The sequence below is a fragment of the Cygnus olor genome, chromosome 3 (genome assembly GCF_009769625.2).
Source record: "Cygnus olor isolate bCygOlo1 chromosome 3, bCygOlo1.pri.v2, whole genome shotgun sequence".
In the NCBI taxonomy this organism is placed as follows: domain Eukaryota; kingdom Metazoa; phylum Chordata; class Aves; order Anseriformes; family Anatidae; genus Cygnus; species Cygnus olor.
In genome coordinates this window covers 101671431-101690530 of record NC_049171.1, presented here as the reverse complement: position 1 = coordinate 101690530, position 19100 = coordinate 101671431, and the positions used below count along the sequence as shown (strand labels likewise).

General features: G+C 40.4%; 1 protein-coding gene across 1 annotated transcript in view; it reads right to left on the bottom strand.

Annotated features, from left to right (window-relative positions):
• The window catches only part of USH2A (usherin), a 420079-nt gene that overhangs the window by 24145 nt on the left and 376834 nt on the right, over positions 1–19100 (bottom strand). Inside the window, 3 exon segments of the mRNA XM_040551919.1 lie at positions 20–341; positions 1320–2836; positions 3755–3982. Coding sequence (XP_040407853.1) covers positions 20–341; positions 1320–2836; positions 3755–3982 — 2067 coding nt within the window.

Here is a 19100-nt window from a genome sequence, read left to right as displayed (position 1 = left end):
AAGTGATGGTAATTCCCACCTGATATTCATATTCTGTGTAAGGCATCAACCGGTCATCTCTGAAGAAGGCTGAAGAACCATTGTAAACAAGCACGAGCTCTAAATTTGCATGGGCTTGAGATGTCCGCCTTCTGTAAAGTTCGTAGTATAAAATCTTCCCATTGGGCTGCTGTGGGCCAGTCCACAGGATGGAAGACGCTGGCTGGAAGCCCCCAGTTCTGGTCTGTATCTCTATGAGAGGGGCAGGCTGTGCTGCTGGCGGTGCCTCCAGCGTCTGTACTGATGCCCACTCACTGGAGGCACAACCCAGCTCTGTGCAAGCTTGGAGCTGTACCTCATACCTTGGGGAACGCAAATTAGGAACAAAGTGATTAAAACACTGCAAATGCAAATACAGACTCTGCATGAAATGTGAATATATGCATGGGGGGTTCTTAATTTTTCTTGGTCTTTGGCGTTTTTGAAAAAGAAATCAGTTTGCATCAACTCTGACACACAGATTATATATGGTGCCTCTGTATATCAAAAAGTAAGAACTCTGTCTTCTGTTTTTTTTTGTTTTTTTTTTTTTTTTTTCAAAGCAGAGTTAACATCTGCAGGAATCAAGTGATCAAAATTGTTTTAATTTTGATGATATGAGCCAAAATGATGATTCATTGTAAGAGATGATTTGGATATCATTTGAGAGCTGTATCATCACTAACTTCACTCTATTACTCTTCTCTCTTTGGATTTAGATTAGTTATATGTAAATAGTAGACAGACTTATCAACCATGTAACACACACAAATTATGCCTACACAAATATATACGGAAAGGTCAGGTAAATAATCAAGAATTAGTCGGGAAGACATTACTTCAGTATCAAGTGTGTTCTTACGGTAGCTGAGTCCTGTATAAACACAAGCCACTCTTTTTCAGTTCAAAGGGGCAAGCATGCTCCTGGTGTGACTCTGCTGATGGTAACTCAGCTACTCTGTGAGTGGGCTAGCTAGCCAGTCTTTGGTCTAACCCCTAACTATATGTCAGCTAAAGTGCTATTTATCCTTGAATGTAGACGGCTTGCGAAAGATTCACAAGAACATTACAGCTTTTGGAGTCTGTAACAGAGTACTGAACCTATATCAATGAAAACCCAGGTCAACCCTATGCACTTCATCAAGATGATATATAGCTGGGGTTACTATAAATTAAAAAAATCCTGTTTTTATCATGTGCATTTTAGGAACTAAAACCCAGCTGTTCAAAAGCTGGTCACTTTTAAGCCCACTGAATCACCTTGCAGCATTCATTCAACACGCAAAATCTTCCAGACTTACCTACTGTAGGGCTCTAGCCCTGCCACTATGTATGATCGTCTCACAAAGGAAGTATGAGATGCATCAAAGTCAACTCTTCTCTTTCCTGTTTCAGCAGGCTTGTGGATGGAGACTGTGTAATTTCTAATGTCACCATTTACTTTCATAGGAGGATCCCAGGCCACCAAAATCTCCTTTGAGGACCATGCCTGCAGTCTAGGAGGCAACATCCCAGATGGAGCAGAGGGGTTGGTTTTTATCTGAGCTGATGGGCTGGTCACACTCCCTTGACTGTTATTTGCAGTGACAGTGTAGCTGTACTCCATGCCTGGCGTTAGGGTGAAATCAAGATAGCGAATTTCCAGACCTGAGTAAACAAGAACACCATCCCTCCTTAGCTCATAGCTTGTGATTTTACCATTGGGGTTAGCTGGACTTTTCCACGTGATTTCAATTGACTCTGAGCCCATGACAAGCAGCCTGGGAGCTTCCATGTTTAATGGTGGGGCCTCCATAGTCATCACTGACTGGAATATACTTGATGTGCAGCCCCCAGCAGTACAAGCAACCAGTGCAAAATCATACTGTGTGTAAGGCTGCAGATTAGAAACCAACATCTGCAAGTTTTTGCCAGGATAATACTCTTCATTGTTTATTTTCAGTATGTACTTCGTGATATCTCCATTTTGTATTTGGGGAGGTGCCCAGGATGCATTAACCTGAGTGGCGCTGACAGCCTGCAAAGACGGTGGATCCACTACTGCAGGAGCTGCTTCCAGCGTCCGTATTCCAGTTGGTTCACTGGTAGAGCAGCCTCCCATTGTACAGGCAACTATCGCATAACTGTACAGCGAGTAGGGTAGTAAGTCTTCATCCGTGTAGTTGAAGGTAGCAGCATCAAAGCTGAAAGGATAGAGAGCATCATTTTTTAGCAGCCTGTATGACTGAAGAATACCGTTGGGCTGTGCTGGGGCAGCCCATGAGATGAGTACCTTATGGGGGTTATCTGATGCTAAGGATAACCTAGGGGCAGCAAGACCTTTTGGGGCAGTTTGACTGGTCCTTGCCACAGTCCAAGAGCTGTCAGTGTAGCCTGCTGCATTCCAGGTGCGTATTTTATATTCATATCTTGTCCATGGCTGCAAACCTTTATCATTATATATGAATGCATTACTTTCAGTGTTATATTCTGTGAAAACAATTTTCTCATCTTCCATTGTTGCTCTGTACCCCGCAGCATTTTCTTTTGTGCATCTGTGAATAACTTCATAGCGAATTATTTTTCCATTCGGATTAATTGGCTCCAACCAGCTCAGCTCAATGTTGGTAGCGTTCACTGCCTGGATTACAGGTGCCATCTGAGACACTGGAGGTGCTTCATCTGTTCGGACCGGCTGGGGCAGAGAACGAGTGCAGCCTGCCACATTGCAAGCTTCCAGTACTAGGGTATACATCGTGTATGGCTCAAGGCGCCTAAAGAGGAACTGGCGAGATAAACCACTATATTCCAGGTTGTCATCACTGAAAATATTGTAGGTCTGGGGAAAAAAAAAAAAAAAAAGAAAGAAAAAAGAATTTCATGGAGAGAAGGGACAGAAGCCAGGATAAAAGGACAAAAACCTATAAATTAACAATGTTCAGAAACAAACTGTAGACGAGACACCTTAATCTTTGCAACAGGGTAAGGGCTATTACCCAACCATCCAGTAGCTGACTTCGTTACTAGTAACAAACACCACACAAACAGATCATTGATACAAAAACAATGTTTTGATCCTGTTTTCATGGTTTTTTTTGTTTTGTTTTGTTTTGTTTTTCATTTTGGATGTAGAAATAAATCATCTAGTGACACTTTTCATTATGTTTGTTTGTTACCAAGTTTCATTGCCAGGCTTTCCTAAGCTAGCACAAAGCTTCCTGCAGACTAATTATAGCTTTAAAAACTAGTTAACTAACACTTTAAAAAGAAAACAAACAAAAAACTCCTAAAAAAAACCACAAAACCTGTAGTTGCAAAGTTTATAGGTAAAGGTTTACAGTCAGATGAAACCATTGTGTTAAAAGAAGTCCTGAATTTCAGAACAGCATTCTGTCAGACCCAGGGTTTCTAGAAATGCATTTTGGTGATGTCTAGAGTAAGGGGAAAGGCTAAAGCTAGCTCAGACAATGAGCTTTCATGCATAGCTTTCTATCCATTAAAAGAACAGTTTGGTTCACTGTAAATGAACTTTTGCAGTCGGGGGTAGCACAGGAATGTTAATTATCATTTGAATATAACTACAAGCAGAGAGTGCTCACAGAGTACCTTGTGCTTACGTAGGGCTTCTGTCTTATTTTAAAGTATAATGCATTTGACTGAGTCCTTTTCAGCAAAAAAATGTTTTAATTTGATATTCAGCATTTCCCTCTTCTTTTTTTGAAAGAAGTGTCAAGCAAAGTGTCAAGATGGAGCTTACCTTAATTATGCCATTGGGTTTGGAAGGCTCTGACCATTTCAGCAACAGAGCCCTGCCGTTCTCTTTCTTTTCCACAGTGAAGTTGCTCAGGCCACTGGGTGAAGCTTCCAGTGTGCGCACAGATGTCCAGGGGCTTGAAACCTGTCCGGCATTGTTTACAGCTACGACATGAATATGATATGTTGTGAAAGGTTTCAATCCAAATAAATGAGCCTGATGCTTTGTTCCCTGAAGCAAGAATACAGATGTTTGAGTTAGTTAAAAAAGTAATCAGCATCTGTGCTTTATGTCACTTGGAAAATGAGGTCTCAGCTCTGGGTCTCTTCTGACCTCTTTGCAGAATACCTCATCTGGTTATCAGTCTTTTTTTTTTGGTGGGTTTCCATAGCTGAACCCTGAAAAGAAACTCTTAGGATTTTCAAAAATATTTGTCATTATGGTGGAGCCTTTGGAGCTGAATTCTGGGGAGTCCTGCAGTGTCCAAACCTCAGCAAACAGCTCAGTGTTTGTTCAGCATGCATTAAGCTTTGCTCAGCGTATCAGAGAGCTTGATACTCTGATGGCACATATTGTAAAATGTGGTATACAAGTGATTCTTGCATCTACAGAACCTTTCACATCACACATCTTGTGTGCAGAATGACATTCGGCAGGCACGCCACCATGTTCCAGCTACTCAGAGTGTTGCAATCTGGATAGACAACAGTGTTTCCAGAAGCACAATCTCATTTCCTTACTGAAAACACAACCCTTAAAAGTGGGGTGAAAAAAATGACTGGACAGAGAGCGAGAATAAGCTGTTTTTGATATCCCTGCTCTGTCTGGAAGGCCCATGAGGCAGAGCAGAGGCCGGACAGGAGGCACACACCCACCCACAGCACCCACCATAGCACAGGGTCAAGCCTTTCTGAAAGGACTGGGGCCCACTGCCACCATGCGAGAGCCCTGCTGAGCTCAGGGCCACGTGGGTGGGTGAAGGATGGACAACAGCCATGGAGAGAAGGGACCACTGGCACTGTGGCTCGCCCCAAATAGCATCTGAGAAGGACCTCAACCAGCCTGGGCATGAGGCAACCCCACCCTCAGCACCACCTGAGGAAGGCAACATGGCCGCAGCACTACTTCCAACAGCCGTGGAAGGAAAAGTGGCTAACAAAGAAGGTGAATAGCACGTTTCAGTACGAGACTCTTCAGACTTGTCTCATCACAGCAAGAAAAGGGATCGGCTGATCACTGATATATTTTAATTCCATTTTCAGTTACGCTTTTGCATTAATTACACAAGATATGAAGAAGGGGAGGGCAGGAATTCAACTTCGTTCGTATGGCAGAAAGCTACAGTCAATTTCCCTCCTTCAGTAAGTTGCATTAAGTTGTTAAATGCTAACACTTAGAATCGTTTAATATTTAAACATTTGTTAGGCGATCAGACTCAGAAACAAATTTTAAAGAAATATTAATTTCTTTTTTTAAATATTAAAAGTTAGGTCATCAATATTTAAATAGTTATTTCCTCACAACAATGAGTTAGTCTTTTAGATAAATATAGCACAGCATTTGAATGACCATTATGAATATTAAAGCTGAAGATGCCACAAGTACAGATTATAAACATACTTTTCTGATAAATGATTCCTTTTTCTGTTAAACAGGGCAAACACTAGCAAGATTAATAATGCAAAAAAGTATAATTCTTTGTTAGGAATTCCCAGTCATTGCTGCCAAAAAAACGTAAGCTCAAATGCAAATAGCAATCACCTCGAACAGATTATATATAAAAAAGCTCTGGCTGCTGTGGGACATTTAGAGATATCTTTTGTCATAAGAAACATGGAAAGCATGTGGGCTATAAAACAAAAACATATGTATATTGTCAATAGCAGCACCTGTTCAATTACAGTTTATTTCAGTATGGAGAATTTCGTTCAGCCCCTAGATGGCAATACTATCAAACACTTTTTGTAACATGAGTGCTTAATGATTAACAACGTGCATTCAGTCATCCAACATACTCAAGGCAGCCATTAAAAAATAACAAAACTGATTTCATTATAGATTCTTTTAATAAACATTTATGGCTTAGATCTTTGAAAGTGGAAGCGTTCAAACTACCATAGCCAAAAACCTATAAGGCCGAATGCAAAATTATGAACTGCAGGTTAAAGAACAGAGCTCAAATTGAAGTTCATGCTTAGCATAAAAATCTGGCATCAGAAATTATGTTGGCACAAAACATGATTAAAATTAGCTTTACAATTGGATGTGGTCTGTATTAATAGTTTTTATGAGGACAGTTATCTATTAGGTTTTCAAAACAGAACTTTAAAAGACTAAAATTTACATTCCATGGTTCGAGGGTGGAGGAGGGAGGAAAGGAGCATGTCACATTAAATTACTGCCCCTGAACCGTTACACAGGGGCTCTCAGAAGGTACAAACACATCATTACAAACATTGTGCAAAAAGTAATGGCCCAGCTTTCTTATCACCTCCATGATCAGGGTGGGCTTTTTTGACAAGTGCTACAAAACACTTGCTTTTTATTGTTTTTAAGTAGAAAAACGGCATATTTTTCATCACACTGTACAGTCTTCCCACTAAACCCTAAGATTTAATTATTTACAATCCTCACCACCCTTTGAAATGAAACAGGATGGAGGGATTTCCTTGCCTGCAGTTCACCGTGTTCTCTGGAGACTGCTAAACCATTCCTTCCAGGGATGCCTTTTATCCCTGGCTCCTATAGATACTTCTTGAAGAGCAAATGGTTTACATGTATTTTTGTTTTGTTTGGTTTTGAAGTAAGCTCAGGGGATGTCCTCCCAGAAAACGAATCCATGCTTTCTCCCCCTGCTCTGCTGCCATTACCATCTGTGAATTTACTCAGCTCAGAGGCTGATCCTAAAAAGAGGATGGATGGCAGTCTGAATGATTAATTTTAAGAATTACGTAATGTTCTAGCCTAGAAATACCAGCCTGCTGGAATGGTAAAATACAAATAGCAAAAAACAACAACAACAACAACAAACAAACAAACAAACAAAAACAACCAAAAAAACAGTTTGCAAAGGATAGCCTTTTGGCTTCAATGGACAGCTGCACAGACTTAAACAGGTACAGGATCACAATCCTTGCATGGAATATTCTCCTAGTCTTTGTTTGCAAAGCCATGAACTCATATATCCCATGTTTACACACTGCTAACAGGACAGATTTCATTTACCATTAAAAGCAAGCCAACAAAATAAAATTTTAATGCAAACATTAAGATGTTTGTAGCCCAAGACTGACTGACCATGAAAGCTGATGGACTGCAATTCCAAGCCCTCCTTTCTCTGTTGCCTGTTGTGAAACAGTCTCACTCATTCAGCCATTAAATTAAGAATAACCTAGCAAACATTTAAGAGTGTGCACTCTCACACTCCTCCTGTAAGGCCCATTCTTTTAATGTAAACACTACAGACATGGACTCCTGAGGCATCCCATACTGCAGCCCAGAGCCCAGCTGTGAACCAGCCCTAGGCTTGTCCCGTTCCCTTTGGTGGCACTGACGGCATCTCCACTATTCCATGCAAGACAGCACCTTTGCTTTTGTTGGGTAAAATGATTTACACGCTGCCAGTGGCAGCATAAGCTGTTAGCAACAACAAATACACTCGTTGGTTAATTTCACGGCTCTAACTGTAAATTAGGATAAAAGTTATTTAAAACAAAACCTTGTTTTAACACATTTTCAAAGAGTAAAACAAGAGAACATGAATCATGAATAATATATCCATCGAGATTTGCTTCAGAGTGCCTTTTTTGTTTGTTTATTTTTTAATTCATGAGTACAGAAGTCACTTAAAGTCTGGAAGCAGATCAGCACACCCTTTCATGCCGCTCGAAGGCAGTGGCACCCGGGATGCAAGGTGCTTGCCTTCCCCACCACCCCTTGGTCCTCCTCCAGGGCACGGGAACGGCTGTGCAGCCGTCAGGGGTCTGAGAGGTTTACACTGCCTACTGTGATTGCTGCTGACTACTTGAAGTGCCCCTAAGGTGGCAACAGGGTCAAGAGGTCTTTGTAGGTTGAAAATGATCAAAAATTAGCATTGATCTGCAGCTGTCAATACTACTCTCTGCAGGTGGACTCCCTGCACAAATGTTTAAACTGCATAAAACTACACAACCTAGTCATCTTTGACTCTATCGATCTGATGAAGAAGCACTTTCCAGTGTTGTCACTCAGGGCTTTTCCTCTTTTTTTCAAGGCAGACCAGCTTACCCAGGTGCCCAGGTCTCAGGGCACGCATTCCAAACCTGATAGTCACATCAGAAGAACCCTGAACCTCTCAAGAGCTGCCCAACAGGCAGCTTTGGTATCTACCTCTTCAGGGGGTCATTGACATTCAGCAAGTCATCACCCAGTTGCATCAAGGTGAGGCTCTGGTTTCTTCTTTCTCTCTGTTGTCTCTTGGTACAGTAGCCCCTATTCAGCAGGTATCTTTGGTATCTGATGGAAAAACCAGCTCATTTTTTTCTGTGAGTCTCTAACTAAACTTGGTGACATCGGAGACGACCACAGTGCTATGGTACTGGTAGTACAGGGATCCAAACCTGTTATTTCATAACTCCCAGCCATAAATGATGAAAAGGTAATTCATGGTGACATTCCCTTTTCTATACAAGCAGAGATGCTGAACTCTCCCTGGATGAGGGAGGAGGAACCTATGGTCTCCTAGTACTCAGAACATTAGTCCAACCATTCTTCAATGTGAGTTTTCAATTTCTCCATCAAGGAATCCAAACAGATTCCTCCACGAGTGATAGAAATGGCTGGGAATATTTGGGGTTTTACAAAGATCCTCAGTTCATCCTCACCTTTGACATTATCTCTTTTGCCAGTTCCCCAGCTTATCCAGATCCTTTCCATTTTCTGCAAAGCACTGGGAGTACTTCCGCTTTGATGAATCTCTGATGTTAATGCTTATTTCCCAGCGTACTTCTTAGCCCCTGCCTTAAACCTCATAATTGCAGAATTCTTACTCATTTGCAACCCCTAACTTACCCTTTGGGTTGCCTTCCTTCTCATGCTTGTATAATATACACATTTTTTTTTTCTTTTTTAAAATCTACTCTAGTCCTAAAGCCTTATGCTTAAATTCACAAGGATATAACTTACAGATACACAGGTAATCTATGACTCCACTCCTTCCTCTAGCAGTGTGGACTGGAATATAAATTATTCCCAAGATAGCACTGAAAAAATCTCAAAGGTAAAGCAAACAGAAACTAATGTGTTCCTTATTTTGCCAGAAATTATCTTGCCTAAAAGTGACCAGAATTTCCATTTTACCAGAAATTGATGTTGCACTATTTATTTTCCTCCCCATTTGTGTAAAAATTAATTTTAGATTTTTCATTAAAATACTTGGTAAGTTTCACTTCAAAAATTTTACATTTTAAGAACTTCTTTGCATTTTGTTTTAGAATTTTAAAAGTGCCTTTCAACACATTTTTCATTTTAAATCATTATTCTAACAATTGATGTTACCCTTCAACAGCAGTAACATGCACTACACTGGTGGTGATTTTTATGTGTAAATTATTGTGGCACATAAAAAGCAAATATTATAACAGAATATGAAATAAACATTTAAAAAATTGTTTAAGTTTGTAAAACCAGAAGTGTGAGAAACACTCCGTAGCCAATAACTTAGGTTCAGGCGAGGATCTCAGTGAAGTAGTAATTTATTCGCGATTGCAATGGCGGGCGCCCCACAAGCAGGAGAGCGCACCTACTAGTTCCAAAACACAGTTTATATACTTTTTGATGACAGGACCCTCCCCTGTTTCCCCACTGGAGTGGGTAATCCAGGTTCACAATCTATCTGATGCTTCACAGACAATGCCTGGCCTTCAGTTGCCGGCCTGTTTTTGAGGTGGTAATGTTTTCTCCCCTTATCTGGCTTAACATAGTGATTTTTACCTGGTTGCTCTAAGGAGTCTGGTTGTCTGCATTTACGAGGTCACCTGCTGAGCTTTCTTATCACTGTAAGCATATCTCAATACCACATTCCTTCCTTCTAAACAATGTAACACTGCAAAAACAACATTTCTATTCCCACAGAAGTTACATTAGTAATTTAGTAAATGTAAAATCATTTTTAAATATTTTTTGTCAAAGGAGTATTCTTCCAAATTGTCTTTGGCTGAGATGAAAAGGGAATCTTCCTTTCCCACACTGAGATGGGTCAATGCAGTCTTTTCTTTCTACAGTGGCTAGCAAATTATATTAAGGGATTCATTACATTTGAGCTTGCCTTTTTATTTAGCAAATCTATTTTTTAAAAATAGAGGTTTCCATTTACAAAGTAAAGCGCAAAAGAGTCAGGAAATGTCTTCATTGAAACGTAGGCTTCGATTACATGCTCATAAAATATTCTTTCCTTCAGACTCCTGACAAACTTTTTTTTTTTTTCAACTTTGAGATTTTTTTTTTTTGTTTTTAAAAGCAATGGTAGTCTTGTCATCTATATCAGAGAACACTAGCTGGCTATCCCGAAACTCTGTGTGCCTGTCCTTTCTTAGGAGTACCACGCTAGCAGCTTTTTATTTAATAAAAAATTCATTTGTCCACCCTGTTCTACTCAGCACATAATAGTGATTTTGTATGTCAATACTCCTACAGGAGTTTGCAGACTATGCCAGTGAGAAACCTTTAGAAAAAGCAGTAATCTAAGAAGTTTAAAGAAGTCTGCAAACCACAACAATTAATACCTGATGTACAAGTATTACATTGCAATTCCTTTTTCTCCTTCCTGGCAGAGCATGTGAGGAACTGTGAATTGCATGCAGACGAATCTGTCGAGTGGCGCTGGTGCTCATTTTCACAGCAGACAGCTTTCTTTCCTGGCACACCTGGACATCTGGGGACGTGCTGCAGCCTCAGCGGGAACCGCTGTCCCCAGCTTTGACTTGAAAATAAAGCACCAAAAAGAAAACAAGGAGGCATTGTGCAGCAGAATGACTCCAAGCACATTTAGCCAGCTGCATTCAGTCACTGTGCTGGCTTTTCGGGAGTAGTACACTTTTAAACCACCAGCAATGTCACACGTCGGATGGTAAAACTTCAAAGAAAATTCTTTGGGCAAAGTCAACACTTCAGTAGCCTGTTCCATGTCACTTCTGTAAGGTTTTCTTTTCTTTTTTTTAACATAAGGGCAAACATCTTATTTAAAATTCATCTAACATCACTGAGTGCCACCTTCTCAAAAATGTATTTGCAGCTGTAATATTTGTCTAATTTATACTAAGAACCATTGAAATCAAAAAAGAGATTTTTTTGCATGACTAAATAAGTCAGATAAGCCAAAATATCAATGACATATTTCACTATAGACACTGTCTAGAGGGTGATGTCAACATTTTTTCTTAACATGAATATTTTATCTCTTACAACACTCACAAGACCTACTGTATAGTAAACCAATAGTTTCACACCTTCTTGGATTTTTTTTTTCCACATTTTTTCACTTTTAACTGTTTATCATTCCTCGTAATGAGAACGTGATGGAGACAGAAAGATAAAAACTGAATACCTGACAGGACTGCTTTCCCCAAACTTTGCGTTGGTCAGTTCAAATCTGCAATCCTTACTTTCACTGAATGAGACTTTTTGCTTTAAATAGTCATTTTGGATATGAAGAAAGACTAAGTTTCTCTTAAAAATAAGAGAGGCAAAATAAGAGAGACAAAAAAATATATATTTATTTGAGATTCAAAAAAATATGTGATAAAATACCTGAAGCCCAATGAAAAACAGTTGCATGCTTAATCTGGAATATGCACATACTCATCAGTACACTGCAGATCAGGCAATGTGTCAAGTCTGCCTTGGTCACGAGGGGAAGGGGAATCACTCTTTGGGTGTAACCTGTGGGAGAAATTCCTCCTCAGGGAAGCTGAAGGGCTGGCAAAAGCAAGCACAAACTCTGGCTGCGCTTTATACCTCTTCAGTTACAACCAATATATTCACACAGACAAACTCCAGGAGTATGTTTAAGGCAGCACCGCAGGTCGGGGTGCCACTGCTTGTGAACATGGAGGAGCAGTGTTCCTCTGGCTTTTGTTCTACGTCGTCTGTGGCCATGGCATGAGAAAGGAAAACCATGGCTGCTCTAACAAAGTGGCTAGAGCCTAAGGGCTCAAACCTGCAAGTGGCAGGGGAATTATATCCCTTGAGTATAAGGGGTTCTAATGTTATAGTTTTCGTAATGCCATAAGCTATATTTTCCATTTGATTTACTGGCTGATGGCCAGAGTGATGCTTTTGTCAGAACAGACACAATTGAGACTGCCACATCAGTGCTGCTGGTGTCATCCCAGCCTCATACCTTTTTGTCTACCAGTGTCCAAAATGGCAAGTGCGGCACAGAACTTTTTAATTTTAAGTCAATGCAATGAAACCATGAATGTTTTTGTTGTTATCCATAAGAAAGGATAATTTATACACCTGAACTTCTTATCTCTAAGTATCATGTGGCAATCAGTTTTGCTTCACTGTAGAAAGAATGCGCCCTTGTCATTATCAAATGTTTTGCCTTTTGGTTTTATTTGATGTTTTTGCTATTGAAGTGTTCACATTGCCTTTCTAGGACATTCATGACAACATATATCTGTGCCATAAGCCTTCTTCCTCAGCTCCTTTCAAATTACATCATATATGATATTATAAAGATAAGTATCTCTGGACTCTTTAAAACTTCTCTCATCTGGTCTTAAAACAAACTGGGCGTAGTACCACGTGATTGTTATTTTCTGTAAAATGTGAAAAAGTTTACTATGGTTTTGTTGTATAGGGTTTATATAGGCGCATAGACTATGTATGGTGCATATGATTTTCCTCTATAATAAAAAAAAATGATTTACCATTTTTGTCTTTGCACAGCTCAACAGCCATAATGGGAAAAAGAAATGAAAAAAGGAAAAAAAAAAAACAGTTTGAAGAAAATCTTTACGGGGATTTGTACAAGGACAATCTGAATCCTAATGCAGATTGCAGGTGAACTCCCACATCAGTTTCCTTGCAAATGCCACTGAATGTCAGTTGTGGTCCATAAAATTAAGACTTTGCAGTTATATATGACTTTTCATCCCAGGATCTCACATCATGTTACAAGCATTAATTAATTAAGTCTCAGAATATCCCCCCGTGTTACTGTGTGCAGCTTCAGGAAACTATCATGATTGTTTTAGATCCCATTTTACACAGGTACAGCAGACGTGTCATATTATTGTTAAGTGCAGACTTATTTTATTCCCTTTTCTCAATCATTCTGAGTCCTTGTCTCGTTCACCCAACACTTGCAAAAAGAGCAGTTCTAACTGCTGCTAAGTAGAGGAAGATAACACAGCCTCAAGGCAATTCACAGCTTTAAATCCCTGCTTTCTGCCAACACAATGGAAAATAAAGGCAACATTTTAAAGGAGACTAAAAGGTTTTTACTTCCCACTGTTTTATTCTTTTTTCTCTGCCCTGTACCAAACAGTCCGTGCTTTTCATTCCAACTTTGCCTGCTATGTGTGTAATCACTTCTGAGAGATAATAAAAGGTAAGCAGAAATAATTTATTTAGAGCTACACTGTAAAGGCCAATGATTAGTCTGAATCTGTAGCTAAACTTAAAATTTCACCCTTCAATTTGACAATCACGCCCAGCAGAAGGCCAGAAGCGGCTTATGCAGGTAAGGAGGCCCGCTCACTCTCCTATAGCCAGGGGAAAGCTCAGCCTTTACTCTTTTGAGTATTAGCAGAGGACATTGATTGGACATATATTTAGGTGTACACTTTGAGGACATACTCCTCAGCAAAGCACAGCTTCTCATATAAATACTGACAGGTTCAGCAGCAGTCTGACACCTTCCTTCCCGCACCTGCAGGAAGTTTGGAGGAGGGCATTGCTGTAGAGGGCACCTACTGGTCATAGGAGCTAGTGGAAAGCCTCAACAAGTAGCTTGACTAGCCCCTGAGACCAATGGTAAGAGAAGCAAAAATCTTGTTTTGCTGTTGCAGGTACCATGGACTGTGCTGCTGACATTAACAAGGTTCAACGCAATTTCACTATGCAATGTCGTGTCCCTTCGTGGCTATGTAATTTGAAGACTCAGAATTAACTCTACACCAAGAGAAGAGATGAAGTGATGGCAATGAGAATAAAAAGTGGCTGTAGAGCTTTGTGAAATAACAGAAAGAGAGGCTGCTTGCAGGTTTAATGTCTTGAAACCAAGTGAACCTGGTGGATAGATGAACTTCCAGACTGATCTTCCTAGGATCATACAGATACAGACCTACCTTAAGCCTCCTGAAGCACACAGGCTGACATTAAATTCATATTCATACACACAAAAGCAGACAGATAAAACTGCTACAGAGTGAACAGGAAAAGCAGCTAGCTGGCATCACTTTTAAATGTTAATGCATAAATAAAATTAAATATTTAATTATTTCATGTTTTTATACATCCATTAAACCCTTCCAGTGTGGCTCGGGCTTCTCAGTGCAAGACTTTTGCTAAATGAGAAGAAAGTCTGAGCTACTTGTGACTTCCACTAGTGAGATGCACTAATCAGGAAAGAGATGGAAGACATAACTATTAAAAGATTACTTGATAACTACTGAAATATAAATGGTTTTGTTCAGATTCTTTATTTTCCTTGGATATTTAAATTACTTGGGGAATTTAAATAAATCACTAAGCCAACAGGTATATAGTAAACCTTAGTACAAAACAAATTGTGCTGGTTCCAGAATTGAGAATGCCTTTACAGCAAGTTATTGACTCCAGCATATTAACTTGTAAATCCACTAGTTTCACTTTATCATCTATTGATCAGATGCACATACATGTGTTATAAATGAGCAATCCAAAAATAAATTAGTAGAATTTAATCATTTTGGGCCAGACTTGTCACAGCTCCTACATTTAGACACAAAACCTGCATAGCTAGTGTTCCCACTGTCTCTCTGTAGTCTGTGGAGAGAAAGGGAGGTTCCTCCAAAGGGAAATCGAGATGCTTATGTTTAGCTTCTGTTCTGAATAGGCCTTCAGAGAGCCTCACTCTCAGAACAGATTAGACAGCCTAGCCCACTTTAGCAGTCTAAAATAAGTTTTTAGAGTTCAAAGCTGTGACTTTTGCTTAAGTTCACGTAAGACTCAACATTTTCTTTTTTCTTAAGGTGAAAAAAAATAATACTATAGCTTCAGAAGTTAAATTGCAGCTGTTTCAAATCAAATCCACAGAAGTTTTGTTATGCCTTCTCAAGGCTCCTGGATCAAGGTTGTCATGCCTAGAAGCCCAAAACTGAATGGTGTATGTAGATAGCATTCAACAAGAACAGGGACTGGGTTTAGTTATAATATTGAGGAAAACATCCCTGATCCCCTGATTTCCATGCTTTAGTGTATTGAGTTTATGTGGCAAGGTTTTGGTAGCTGGGAAGCTGAAGGGTTAGCTTGTGGGAGCAGAGCTCTGGAGCTGTCTCCATGTCGGACAACATCAGTTCCAGGTGGCTCCAAAAAGGACCAGCCGCTGGCCAAAACTGAGCCAGTCAGCATCTCTGGTGGTGCCTCTGTGATAACGTATTTAAGGAAGGGTAAAAAAAATGCTACACATCAGCAGTGAGAGGAGAGGAAAAATGTGCGAGAAGCAGCTCGGCAGACACCAAAGTGAATGAAGAAAGAGGGAGGACGAGGAGGCGCTCCAAGAATAGAGATCCCCCTGCAGGCTGTGGTGACCATGGTGAAGCAGCTTGTGCCCCTGCAGACTATGGAGGATCAAGCCAGAGCAGATCTCCACAGTGTAACCCATGGAGGAGCCCACGGTGGAGCAGGTGGATAAGACCTGAAGGAGACTGCAGCCCATGAAGTGCACACGGAGGAGCAGTTTCTGGGCCAAGGCTGTAGCACATGGAGAGGAGCCCACACTGGAGCAAGAAGCCTGGTGGGAGCTGCAGTCTGTAAGGGACACACACTGGAGCATTTAATGAACACGATCCATGGGAGGGACCCATACTGAGCAGGGGAAGAGTATGAGGAGGAAGGCGTGGCACAGATGAAGATGATAAAACAGACCTCAGTCCCCTGTCCCTCCTACACTGCTCAGAGGTGGAGCAAGTAGAAGCATTGGGAGTGAAGTTGAGCCTAGGAAGAAGGGGCAGGGGTGGGGGGAAGGTGTTTTTAGTTTTGTTTTTATTTCTCAGTATCCTATTCTGTTAGTACAATAACAATAAATTAAAATAATCTTCCCCAAGTTGATTCTATTTTTCCCATGACAGTAATTGGTGAGCGATCTCCCTGTCTTATCTCAACCCATGAGCTTTTTCATTGTTTGTTCTCCCTCTGTCTTGCTGAAGAGGTGGACCAAGAGAGAGGCTGGGTGGGCACCTGATAGCCACCCAAGAGGCTAGCTAACATGTTGGCAATGATCTTCAGTCTGAGATGCTGTTACACAAGTCAGTGTGGTTTAAAACTTCCGTTAACACCCTCGAATCAAATATCATTACGGGAGTTTGATAACAAAGAAATTGAAAGTGCCTGATGATTCTACACGGGGCCAGAAAGTCAGAAAAATGCAGTACACTGAAGAGCTGTTGCAAGTTTTTGTCTCAGAGATGTTCTGTTTTAAAGCCACATGTTTTCAGCTCAATTTGTACTCAAAGGGGGTACTCTACTGAGCACCAAACCAAATACAGTTAAAGCCATTGTGTTACCTGTTTTTTCTTTTTCTCATTTGCACTGTCTTTGTTCAGTCTTTTAGGCCAGGACTTTCAAGTAACATTAAGCACAGCACTTAAATATGTCACTGTCTTAAGCTACAACTATAGTATAAATCTCGTGATCTATTGGTACATCCTGGGTCTAGCATTTCTAGCAAAGACTAGCATTAGAGAAAATCTAAATTATCATCTGACTTGAGCCCCCGAAGAGAAAACAATAAAAAATAATTTTATGATGCCATAATGACAAGAATAATATTTTACTTCCACTGTGAAAAGACGTCTTCCAGATTTCTCATTAATTCTTTTCTAAAGCCTATTGAAATGTAAGAACTCTGCAAAGTTTCATTCATTTTGTTTGTGCATAGTAAAGTTTTCTTTATAGCAAAAATACAGAAAATTTATCACTGCAAGGAATCTACTTCCCTCACTCTCTTTTTATATTAAATCTGCATTTGCAATTCTGATTTTGTGAGACAATTGTAAACTTGGTGCCTTTGTGCAGCCACCAGAGTAGTGTTTCCACACTGCATAGAGAATTTTACTCAGGCTAGAAACTCTGCTTGGGATGGGAAAAAAGAATCAATGCATTCAAACCTGCAGTAAATGGATTTCATATAAAAATACTTGGAGAAAAATTCAGAAACAAAATGAATAACGATTTGCAGTGTTTCCTAGTAGATTAAGTAGATACTGGTTCCTCTCTTCATCTTCCTGTTATGAAGATATGACTCCTCAGAGACCTTTTGGCACACACAAAATGCACTCCAGGTGTCTCATTCAGCTGGACCATACCCCAGCAGTAACATCATTTACTACATTAGTGCTCTGTGACCACAGAAGTGTTTAGAAGACACTTGCTGTACATAAAGAAAAAAGGGAGGCAGTCATGGGTTTGTTATTTAAAAAAAAAGAAAAAAAAAAAAAAAAAAGGAAGACATCCTGCAGCTGCAAAGCCAAAGAGCTTAGGGGAGGATCCTGTGCTGCAGATCCACCTGTGGCTCTTGTAACAGTCATATCTTGTCTTAAGAGGGCATCTAAGTGTGTGTTTGTCTCCCTAACAAAGTGTGCGTATGCTCTGCCTGTATACCAACACAGCCCTCAGTAATTTAAAACCTTTAAAGAACATAACCTGACTGGAGTCCTGCTTGTTGACTGCAGTACCCACAGAGTATCTGGAAGTAGAAATAGCTCTTAAAAAATCTGAAAAAGGAAGAAGTTTTCTAGTAGACCCTCATGATGGGAGTTAATTTTTGCTCCTTACCTCACTGGTCACAGTCTGTCAACATGTTCTTAGAAAGGAAGGCTTGTGAAAGGAAAGGAAGGGAGGAGGAAGCAGTTTCCACGGGTTTGGTGGAGGGAGTAAAGCAGCCTGCAGTTCCCAGAGGCATAACAGATAATCTTTGATGGCCTGAAGTCTGTAACATGGCATCTGCTAACAGGGTGAGAAAAATTTTCTCTGAATCTGGTAGCAGCTTTGGTGGGTGTTCTTTCAGACAGCCCTTCACAAGAAGCAACCTCCTCTCCATCCTCATCATTTTTCTTGGCACTCATAAAGCAGTTTAATGAGCTCATATCTTCCAAATCTTCCAGCAAGTCAGATGCTGATGGAGGGACAGAGATTTTATCTGATGAATGCTAAATGAACGGATTTAAAATTACAATATAGCTTTTACAGTTAAACAATAAAATCCATCCATTATGGGGTGCATGTGAGGAGAGTACAATACACCTAGATGTTCCACATCTCATTTGTCATGCCTTTCTGTAACTTTGGTCAGTTATAAAGTTCAAGGTGCTGAGGGAAATACTTGTACTTTGTGATGGGACAAAGTCATAAATTGGACTTTGTTTCCTCTCTAATGCAGATTACACGTATGTAAACTGCTACCCAAGTGTTGTACTTAGGATGTCTTCAGACTACCATCCTCACAAGTCTACTGCTTTTGCCTTCGGCTTCTTCGAAAACAGAACCAACCAACCAACCATGATTTACTTGTGTTTTGGTGCTTTCATCTGTGATCACACTGGTACTGAGAAGCTGGATGGACAGATACAAAGACTGTTCTGAACTTTATTGAATCTGATTAACTGCCTGGTTCTGGGTGAATTTAAATTTGTCAAGAGTAAACATCTCCTGTCATCTTTTCTCTATCCCCAAAGACAAGTGAGATCTTCACAGGATTTCAGAAACAATGGCTCAGAAACGTCACTAGTTTTGAAGACAAATGCAAGAGCTGCCTGTCAGCTCATTCACTGACCAGCCAACCAAGTCAGCTAACTCACTGTCTCCCTTTTTCCATTTGTCTGTTTGGCATCACATACTTCTGTTTTCAACACTGGCAAATGCATTTCAACCAGCATGGGGATCCAGCAGGAACTGGGCCAGGGGAGGTGGGGAGCAGTACTCACTGTTTTCCAGCAGTCACTTCTACACACTGGTACAGACTGCCCGGAGTACACCTCCCACGACCCAGTGGTGTGTGATCAGTCAGCCAGATCCCAAACTGGTAACATGGCTACTTTATTTTACCCATAGGTCTGGCCACACATGAACAATTAAAATCTGCCCATGGTTTAAAGTAGAAGCG